At 37.5% G+C, this 10,936-nt stretch overlaps 1 protein-coding gene across 4 annotated transcripts; it reads right to left on the reverse strand.

The window, feature by feature from the left end:
* Positions 1-5,964: 5,964 nt before the first annotated feature.
* Positions 5,965-10,643, reverse strand: LOC149961232 (synaptophysin-like). 4 transcript variants are annotated; one of them, XM_090176147.1, is made up of 7 exons: positions 10,514-10,643; positions 10,244-10,319; positions 10,054-10,175; positions 9,791-9,986; positions 9,532-9,729; positions 8,540-8,731; positions 5,965-8,459 (listed from the first exon to the last, which is right to left on the reverse strand). In XM_090176147.1, exons 2-6 carry the CDS (start codon positions 10,301-10,303, stop codon positions 8,552-8,554), a joined length of 756 nt encoding a protein of 251 aa, XP_090032273.1. In that variant the 5' UTR covers positions 10,304-10,319; positions 10,514-10,643; the 3' UTR covers positions 5,965-8,459; positions 8,540-8,551. The 4 variants fall into 4 exon arrangements, with proteins under 4 accessions (XP_090032273.1, XP_090032258.1, XP_090032263.1 ...); XM_090176132.1 differs by having other exon boundaries at positions 5,966-8,459; positions 8,559-8,731; XM_090176137.1 differs by having other exon boundaries at positions 5,966-8,459; positions 8,559-8,731; positions 10,510-10,643.
* Positions 10,644-10,936: the final 293 nt, after the last annotated feature.

Consider the following 10,936-nt stretch of genomic DNA (forward strand, 5'->3'; position numbering starts at 1 on the left):
TACCTGACTAAGAGCCCCAAGAGGCATACTGATCCGGTCGCGAAAGTGATCCAAGTCCAGATCCTTCAAGTTAATAATTCTATTGCTCTGAATGGCAATAGTGGTTGAAATTTCAAAGAAAATATAATTATGATCACTGTGGGTAACGTCATCAGAGACCTCCCAACTAGTGATCATATTAAAGAAATTAAGAGTTGAAAGAGTTAAATCTATCCAACTATTGCCATTCGTACTTGAAAAAGTTGGATCCGAACCCGGGTCATTAATCACGACCAGATCCATGGACTCCACGAAATCAACACAAGCAGCACCTCTAGGACAATTGTCCCTCGAGCCCCAGAGCGTATGATGAGAATTGAAATCACCACCAATTATAATATTCCGCCCACCCTACTTACGAATATGCTCTGAGATATTATTCAGGTGTTCTTCCAAGACCTCCGACGGGGGAGGAGGTATATAGATGGAGAACACCAAGAATGAGAGCAGCCCCGCCTTTAACCCTACAATGGTCATATAATCCTCATTTAGTAGATTAATGACCTGAAATTGCGTATTGAAGATGTCAATAGCGGTCTTCGGGTTCGCGTCGGAACACACCACCCTGGCCGAAAGCGGGAGACCCGCGACCCTCTTGTCCACCACATGAGGTTCCTGAATAATTGCGATATCAACACCGCCCTCTTGGCAAGTTTGCCGAAGAGTAGAAGTGGCAATCCTCCCCTTGCCAAGGTTCACCTGGACTAGTTTGATGATAGTGTCCATCAGGCTAAGAATTAAAGTTGGTTCTTGATCGCAAAAATTGCAGTTCCCTCATGTAGAGTGGACAGAGGTTGTCCAGGGAGGAGTGCTCCGAGTTGAAATTAGTCTTTTTATCCCGGTTACTTTGGGCACAGTTCACGCAGCCTCTAATGGCATTGGTATAGTCTGCGTACCCATGTTCCTCGGAACCACAGAGATAACATGTTTGTTTTTTCTGCTTATCGCAGTTTGCCACTACGTGACCGATACCCATACAGTTAAAGCACCTAGGAATAAAAAGGTATTCCCTCCAACCATGAATTTGCCAACCAATACGCAACTTCTTTTTGCCCTTTTTGAGGGTATTAAGTACGGCATTAGGGACTTCGAGCACCCAATTCTTACCGTCGCCCCTTTCTATCATTTTTTGGTATGGACGGAATATTTGACAGCGATTTCATCGTCCCCACACTCAAAACGATTGCATTCAATAATCTGGCTAACGAGATCTTCTTTACTGATCTCGGGATCAACCTTAAAAACAAGAATTCGAGGTTTCCCCAGAGAGGGTCTTCTAACGACAACATTGTCCTTTAGACTCTCTGAAACCTCGATGGAACGTTTGAGTTTATCGATCTCCTCTATGGACTCCAACTGGACGACCATGCCCTGCCCCTTACAGGGTCTTAAATTTTTAATTTTATGACTCGAAGGATTTAGATCTTTTTCGAGTCTACGCCTAAAATGCTCGGAGGTTTCCTCCTTATCCTTAGGGTAAAGCAACATTACATTTTCCTGTCTCGGTGGAATTTTATTTTTAGGAATCGTTGTCGTCCAGTTTGGCCCATAGATTCGGCCGGAGTCGGACCGGCTGCTGAGACTATCTCGGAGAAGGTTGGTATCTGACGATCTAGCTTAGAGAGTATGGCAATAGTATTATCCTTCTGTTCGTTGGAGCCAGACAAGCGAGCGATTTGAAGGTGGCCTTTAATAACAAGAGTTTCTAAATTTTTATAGATTGCACGTATTTTAGCTCCTACGGCAATATTGATCTTACTACTAGCATTCGTCAGTATAGCTTCCATCTCCGAGGAGAGGCTCAACAGCCGATCTTCAATACTATCTTCGTCAATTTCAACTACGTCACCCTCTGTACGAAGGCGTTTGCGTTCATTTGAACTTTGAGAACTTGATTCTCCCAAAGGAGATAGGGGTGTCAGTAAGACCTCTGACTGGTTAGTTTGAGTATCCATGAGTGAAGACTTTGAAATTCACACAATTCCCTCCCCACCCACCACGGAGCCCGACCAGGGGACTTTCATTCGAAAGCCAGAGATAGGAAAAGTGCATACTCGACGCCATGAACCCATCATGGACACCGATTGACCTACTCCCCTGCAACTTAGCTACAAAGGGAGAGCCGCTTGATGCAGTACCGGCCAGTACGCACCGTCTGTCTGACCACAGTCCAGAACCAAAGAAGCGTGTTGCCGAAGAATGTTCCGCAGAACAACTCCCGCTCAACTCCCATGGACTCCATTCCGTGGCTTACAGAATGCCTTTCACGGCAAACGAAAGGGCGAAAACAGCATGTCCAACCAATTGCCTGTAAGAAACAGGACGTCCAAAGAACAACCAAAAATACGATTCCTATGGAAGGAAGTCTGTCACGCCAGAAAGGCAAGCGAAAATAAGTGTTCATAATTATTTGAACTCCCCACGAAATACTCAAGGAAGGCAGCTGCCACAACAGTACTTCATGAATCCTCCTGCGTGGACTTTAAGGGGATAACACGTATTCATAGTTATTTTTAACTCCCCATGAAATACTTAAGGAAGGGAGCTGCCACTAACAGTACTTCATGTATCCCCCTGCGTGGACTTTAAGGGGATCAAACTTAGGTCCAAACCAACCACAGACGACGGCACTTCGGCGGAACCAAAAAATCCTAACACTAAGGCTCAAAAACACCATACACCAAAACCAGTTTACAACACCTTCTCCGGGAGGGTTGCCAGCCCCTTATATCCCGGAGGGTAGCCTCGTTGTAACTTAAATGAAGATCTCTCAACTTAAAAAAATAAGCCCCCAAACACAAGCCAAACCGCTGGGATGTCCTTGGACAGAGAGCTAACTAAAGCGGATTGCAGACGATCTGGTTCCCCCCTGACGGGAACTACTAACCCCAAGGAGTTAAGGAACCAGCCGCCGAAGTTACGAAAATAGGTTCCCCCTTGGCAGGAACTACTAGCTCCGAAGAGCTAAGGAACCTATGCGCCGAAGCGACTTACCTAACAGACCGAACATGCAGTTGGTCCCATAAACACATTATGCGGATGGCACGACAGTTTAATGATATGCTTAGCTCAAAAAATTTATCGAGTAGATAACTCTACTCTAGATCCGCCAGTTTAGCTAGATAAATTGTTTTATCTACCCGGAGTCACCTCGGGAGGAAGCAGCATCAATTGATGACTACCCTGGACGGTCTTCGTCGAGGAGAGGCTTAAGAAATATATTCGCTTCACTCAGACCCTGCGATAGAGGGTATTACCCGTCAAAAGATGAACAAGATAATCCCATCGCTTGAGTCTCAGTCGCCCTGTGTTTATGGTAAAAAGCTTGACATGGTTTCACCTACACCATATCGGCGAGAGGGCATAGGCACCCCAAACTCGCAGGCCGAAAGCTAAGTCAGTTTCTCGAGATGACAAGCTCTAGATCCGCCGGCATCTGTAAGAGAATACCTCTTTCCAGGGTCACCTCGTGGAGGTTAACCGGACGGTATGGGATGTGATGGAAGCTATCCGTTGCGCTTTCACACCCTGGCCAACCTTTGTTCCTAGGAAGTAAGAACGCCAGTATACAGCCTTGACCCACGGAACAGAAAGAAACCGAGACTGCCTTGCGCTTCGTTACTGAGGTGGTTCGACTATCTATTGTCTCAAAATCTGTCGCCCCTGAGAGTTGGGCCGTGTTTGTCCCAACACGCAATACACCCAAAATTTTCTTTCTTTCCGCCGCGAATTTCGGAAGGGGTGGGGGGGGGGGGTCGTATGGGGTAGTTTCGGAAACGGGGAGGTGGGAGGTGGGGGGGTTTCGAGGTCGTTCCGATTTGAAAGTCCCGTGGCGCTCTTGACGTACGTTAGTCCCGTGGCCTTTATGCATCAGCCATTGGATACAGGGGGTTTAAAGGGGTACAGGGTTGAGTTATTTTTGCTGGGAAAAGGGTACCACGGAAATTATCGCATTGGAAAGGAAGGGGAGTACTACGGAAAATCTCCCATGGACAAAAGGGGGAGAGGGTACCACGGTAATTATCACATGGGAAAAGCGGAGAGGGTGTACCACGGTAATTATCACATGGGCAAAAGGGGGAGGGGTACTCCGGTAATTATCACATGGGAAAAAGAGGGAGGAAGGGCCTTACTGGGGTGGTTCTACTATCGGGAAAAGGGTACCACGCAGTGGCGGCTTAAGAAGGCTGGGTCCCCGGGGCGGCGGCAGTGTTTTGTGACACCCCACCAGGACCGTGCAGAAGTTTTCACGGGTCCGTCTTCTTCAAGTTCAATCGTTCTGATTTGCACCCCCCCCCCCTCGAGCTTCTCTGATGGCACCCCCTGCTGCCCTGGTACCCGGGGCGGACCACCCCCCTCCGCCCCCCCCTTAGGCCGCCACTGGTACCACGATAATTATCACATGAGAAAAAGGGGGAGGTGGGTACCACGGTAATTATCACATGGGAAAAATGGGGAGGGGGTACCCCGGTAATTATCACATGGAAAAAAGGGAGGGGGCCTTACTGTGGTGATTCGGCTATGGGGGAAAGGGTGGCACGGAAATTATCCCATGGGAAAAAGGGGTTGGGGGGCGTACTGGGGTGGAGTATCTCGAAACACCCAACTAGCTGAGGGCCCGCCTGCAAGGCGGGCTTCTCCTCTAGTATTTAAATATTTATCTTCCTATATTCTGACTGTGCTCCCATCTGGTGAGCCGTCTCGATTTGAAGAGGCTGTACTTTTAAGATTATTCCGAAATTGATACGTAATTAAATGAAAGTACGGTTATAGAAGTGATTATTTTATTGCCAGATTAATTTACAACATTAAATTGTTTTTGATACAATCTTTACAAGTACTGACAAACAGGGGTTTCAACTTTTAACACTATTTCAACACAAAAATGGTGATTTCAATTAGTAGTTTACTGTATGTTAAATGTTTAAAGGTTTTACAATTTTGGGTTATTATATTACAAGGGGGATTTTATCAACGTTTTCTTTCATAAAAATTAATTAATGTTCATACTTAACAACGAAGGCATTTATTGGGATCATTGTATAATTTTATTAAGACATTAGCATCCTAATTTATGAGTTAAGACTGTACTCTATTTTAATATAGGGTATACTTATTGAGCTACATTTTAGTTTTCAAAACATTTTTGTCTCTCTGATACCCTGCTGATACTTATAAATACAAACAGCATGTTTTTTAATTATGACGAGATGATGACATTTAGTGAATATAAGTTTAACGCTCTTTTTTTTTGGTAGTCATAGCCTGTAGCTTTTCGTTTCAATTAATTTAATTTATTATTCATTGATACAGCCGAATAATGTCTTTTACTCGTAACTTCACAACATTTATTGTTTCTTTTTTACGTGAGGAAATACTACAGGTGTGTTCTATAATTATTAGCAATAGCGCAAAAAACACTGAACACCTAATAACGTATGTGACAATTAATTTATGAGGTTTTTGTCCTTATTTAATATCCTAGCAATTGCGCGGTATTATAGTTAATATAGTGGAAGCCCTTTTGAACTTATGCGAATGCTTAAAAATATTTTTTAAGAAGAGTCGCTATATTTATGTTTAAATATAATTTCTATTAATTTACATTTCGAAAACAAAAGTTTTTTCACAACCTTTGAAGAGATGAGTTTTTTTTTGCATTATTTTAGCCAATTAGTTATTAAAATAGTTAAATTAAATTATAATTAAATTTTAGTATTACAGTTAATGGGATAGTGTAATACATTTAATTTGTGGTTTTTTGGTGTAATAGATCTAAGGCCAACAAGTTGCATTAAAATCTAAATCGATAAATTACTTTCCATATTAAGGCTAAAATTTTACTAACAAAAAATACCTAAAATTATGAAACAAAAATATTACTTTTAGCAAAACTTGTATAGTTTCAAATTCCATAAATTTATATTTCATTATCCCATTAATTTAATTTATAAATTAGCAAGGTTGTTTTCATTTATATTTCTTTTTAAATATTAACGCAATACGCAAATTTCTACAAAACATTTAAATATCCGCAAGCTTTATTTTCGAACGTATAATATTTAAAGACACTTTCAGGGGAATTAAGTAGGGTTTTTGTTTGTTAGATTGTCGTAAAATTACAGGCAGTTAAAGCTTACAAGCATTCCTCGTTTCTTTAATTACTACATAATCTGAAGTACTTAAAATTTGTTGGATTTTTTTCAATAGATTCCAATCGTCCCATGCTTTACATTTTTTTTTACGAAACATTATTTTATTAATACTATAATATAAAAAACTCTATGCTCAAAACTAAAAGACATATGTTGATGTAGATACATTTGGTTTTTATTCAAGTCCAAAAAATCACAATTTTGTGCCATTTTATCTTATTTTTCGTGAATGAATTTCATTTTTATTCTATCTTAAAAAATAACCGTAACATTTTGTGCTGTGCTGAATTATGTGTCTTCTATGAACTAATTTTAAGCATGAATGTTTTTACAATATTTAATGACACCCTTAAAATTTAAATGAGTATTAACATGAGTTTATAATATTAGTCTACCTCTGAATAACCATGGTCTTTAGTTATCGTAAGCTGCATAGCCTCCCAAAAACCCCAAGTTTGAAGACCAATTTCACAGTGCCTATTCACGAAAGTTTTATAATTAAAAATACTATCTCCAATTAAATAAATAACATATAATAATAACTATATCACTCAAATACCCAGGTTGGCTCTATTATCAACTATGTGACTATTTGGTTATACAGAGGTAGACGATCATAGACTCATGATATTAAATAAGGTTTTCTAGATTAAACACAATATTTATTTAAAAACAATTATTTTTATACAAATTTAGCAATTATTTTTGTTAAACACAAAATCACAAATTGCGGTTATTGGCTCTTTCACTAACAACGTGTTTATTAAAACTAAGTTTTCGCGCCTAAGCTAGTTTTGAAAAAATAATAATGGCACCTCTACAAAAATCTATTTAATTTTCACGTCACAACATTATATTCTACGCTAATTTTTTCTTCACTTTTTTTAAATTTCTCTTATTCGATATAATTTACATTTAGTTTTTATACTTTTGTCACAGAGGATATTTTTTAATAAATTAAAATAAGAATAGAAAAATAAAAAAAAATTCTCAAGGTTTAGCTGTCAATTACAAAATAAAGCGAGGTTCTTATTTGTTTAGCTGAGAGTAATAATTAAAATGAGGAATTGCTAGGGTATGGGGGGGTATGATAACGATTCTGGGTTAAATAAATATGACATTTTTTAATTAAAAAGTATATTTTTAATTAAGGTTTCATCTTTTAAATAAAATTTATAGAGGAGGTTCTTATTTGATAAGTTGAGAGTAATAATTAAAATGAGGTATTGCTCGGGTATTGGGGGTATGATAACGATTCCGGGTTAAATAAAATATGAAATTTTTCAATGAAAAGGTAACTTTCACGATAACTGGGAAGATACTGGCCACAATATACGTTCAAAAACTAAGTGCTACATATTCTGAATTAAGGTTTAATCTTTTACATCAAAGTTAAAATTTCTAATTTATATCTTGCATAATTCAAATTTGTATTTTTTTAGCTCATAAATAGGTGTAGAAGTTTCATCTTATTAGCAATTTAATTTTTAAACAAAATTGGGCTTTTTCAACTTAATCACGTAAAAAAAACTATAACCATAGCACTTTTAATGTATTAATTACAACTTAGCACAACTCAAACTTTGAGCAATTAAGTGTTCTAGCAAATAAGTATTCTTCTTTAAGTTTACTGTGCAAAATAATGGGTTTTATCTCCCAAAATTTACCCCCACATTAGTATTAAGTGCAACTAAATGTGGGGGTATAATACTAATTCAAATATTAAATCTAATAAGAATGATTTATGGCACGTGCTTTCAATGCAAAACTGGTAACATTTCACCTTTTTTTAGCACCTAACACCAAATAATATTAAAGTAAATTTGATAAGCCATAGACAGACCTATTTTGGTCAATAAGTACTTAAGAAAACACTTATCGTAACTTTAACTTTAGAAACTTAACTGTTAATTTGTACACATGATAATTTTTTTAACAAATTGAGCTGTTAAAAAGCGGAACTTGACTATTTCGTGATATGCTATTAAACAATTGACTGGAGGACTATTATATTTGCTTTGGTATTAATCATTTTTTTGAACCGAGTAATCCATAGTTAACTTTATTTTCACCAGGGGACAGTTGATTAAAAAGAAACGTTTGGAATGTACCATAAATAACAGGATTATTTTTTAGTTAGTTTTCGTAGTATTTCCAACTGAAAAAAGCGAGTTTCGATTTTTCTTCTTTGGAATTTTTTTTAGTTTTCTTATTACTCTTTTTTTGGTTTATTCTCAATTGTTTAAATCAACGCTTCGTAAATCTCTAATTTTGTTTTCATCAGAGAAACAATAACTTTAAAAACAGAAATTTGGAACCAACAATTTTTCTTAAAAATACGTTACGTATAACTTGGATTAGTACTTGTAAGCATCGGGCGATTGAACTCCACTGGGAGGCGACTGGGTTTGCGGTTGCATGGGGGGAACTTGTTGGGGAGGTTGCATCGCTTGCTCTCGTTGCGCGTGGAAAGTGGTCTCCTTGTACACGAACCACATACTGGCTGCCCACAATAGGGCATTGGCAAAGCCCAAAATCTGGTTTAAGTTAGAAAGTAAGTGGTTTTTTTGTCTTCTACTACATTCAATTTCAGACTCTACACCCTTATAATTATCTAGCCACTACCCATCAAATGAATTTTTTTTTAAAATGCAGTTTTCATCAATTTTAATACTATTTTTATGAAACTAAACGGCAAAACTATAATACCGCAGTGCTTACTTTTAAGGAATTTACACATGCCTTATTACGAAACGTGACTAGCCTAAAATTTAGTAGACAACGCCAAATCTAACATTATACCCTTCCTAAGGGTTCGTACAAAATTTCTAGAAATAAATTCCAAATTGACAAATTTTCCCTGACCATTTTTGTAGAATAAATGAATGTTTTGAGGTAAAATGTATTTTTAAAAGGTCTTTCAAAATTTATTTGCCTGATTTTTTTGGGGTCATTTTAAAATTTCCTTACTTATTTGGACCATTTTAAAATTCCCTTACTTTTTTTGGACCATTTTAAACTGCAATTACTTTTTTGGACCATTTTAAAATTCCCTTACTATTTTGGATCATTTTAAAATCCCCTGACCTATAGGAAACATACTCCAATCCCTGAATTTTAAAGGTTTTCTAGGTTGTGTACGAACCCTGTTTTCGTTATTAATAGCCCATAGTGGTTATACACACCCACATAGATTTAACCATACTGACGCCACGCCAACATTTCAAATTTCACACAGAAATAATACCATAACATAGAAACTACTATATGCAAATATTTACTATGAAAACCAAACATTTTTGTACAATGCTTAAGTTTCATTGTAAGCAGTACCTACCAAAGAGACATTTAAAGATGCATAGTTTCCTTCTGACAGTGGTAAGCACGTAGCACCATCGGTAATTTTTTGACAGGTAGAGAGACGCTTAATGAATGTGCTAGGGTTGGTGAAATACTTCACGTCACTCACGCCTTGAGCCCATGCACTTGAACCAGCCAACCAAAATAATGTTAGAACACCAGTTACACCTAAATCCTGTGTGAATTCAAATTCAATTAACAATTGAAACAAACTTAATTCAGGTAATTGTTTTTACCACAATTGGCACCAGTTGGTTTGTAGTATACATGCGATTGAGCAGAATGTAAACAGCCGAGATTCCCATGGTGTAAAGGAAAGCCAAAACTCCAGTTGTAACAAAAAATTCCGAGCTACTCGAAAAGTTGTAGTTATAGGAAAGGTTGTCTAGTTCTTTCGTGCATGAGCTTTGAGGTTTCGTAAATGTTATTATCCTAGTGAAGCAGAATTAATAATTATATATCTATTATAGAATTTACTTCAGATTTTTTTAATTTATACTTGAATGGGTATCCAAATGTTATAGTAACAGGTAAGAGTTCCGTATTAATCTCGCAATCCATAGTAAAAGATGTTGTTCCACTAAATCCTGCAGTGGTTGAGAACGCAAAAATTGACATAACCTAGAGAAAACAACATCTTAAATTTATTTCTGGAAACATAACTATTTAATAACTTAAAAAAATCTTACAAATTGAACAACTCTGATAAAACCACGAGGTTCTTTCAGAACGTCTAAATAGAGCTCCATCTCTTCTTTTGTTATACTTCATATAAAAAAGTAATAAAATTTTATATTAATTAGTATAAAAAATTCGTGCTTTCAATCTACTGCATAATTTTTTATAAGGCGGCTTAGGCCTAAAAAACGAGCTAAGGCTCACTGCAAACACTTCATTAAATCAGTTTCCAAAACTAAAATAATTAAGAAACACTTTTTATAAGTATTTAACGCACTTACGTTACCGAAATGAGTCAACCCAATAATGAATTAATGCAACGATTCTTTTGACAAGATTTTACCCAGAAAATGTTAAACAATTTCACCCGGTGACCGACAAAAACCACCCAGCTGCCGCAAGCACCCAACACTTCACACGCTAAATTATCGATCCACCCATTGTAGTAGGTTAACTTCTACATTCTAGTAGTTTTGGTGTACATTATTTTGTGACATTTTTTTCCGCGGGTACATCGAAAATCGATTGACATTTTGAACAACGTTTTCTCATTTATTAAGGGGTCATTCGCCGGTTTCGACACATTGGTGGACTTTCATAAATTATGTAAATTACCTGTACGTACTTAAAATAAATATTTAATTGTGCGTTAGGAAAGTGGTTTTGCTTCTTTAATGGGCTAAAGCATGGGCTAGGGTTACCGA

This window comes from Leiobunum rupestre, chromosome 1 (genome assembly GCF_980474605.1).
Source record: "Leiobunum rupestre chromosome 1, qqLeiRupe1.1.hap1, whole genome shotgun sequence".
Taxonomy (NCBI): domain Eukaryota; kingdom Metazoa; phylum Arthropoda; class Arachnida; order Opiliones; family Sclerosomatidae; genus Leiobunum; species Leiobunum rupestre.

What these genes read in the sequence shown, in the direction of transcription:
- LOC149961232 (XM_090176132.1), bottom strand. Translation starts at nt 10,303, where the DNA reads ATGGAGCTCTATTTAGACGTTCTGAAAGAACCTCGTGGTTTTATCAGA. An exon ending in TTATCAGAGTTGTTCAATTT is followed by an intron (nt 10,176 to 10,243) that starts GTAAGATTTTTT and finishes TGTTTTCTCTAG; the next exon opens with GTTATGTCAATTTTTGCGTT. An exon ending in CATCTTTAAATGTCTCTTTG is followed by an intron (nt 8,732 to 9,531) that starts GTAGGTACTGCT and finishes AACTTAAACCAG; the next exon opens with ATTTTGGGCTTTGCCAATGC.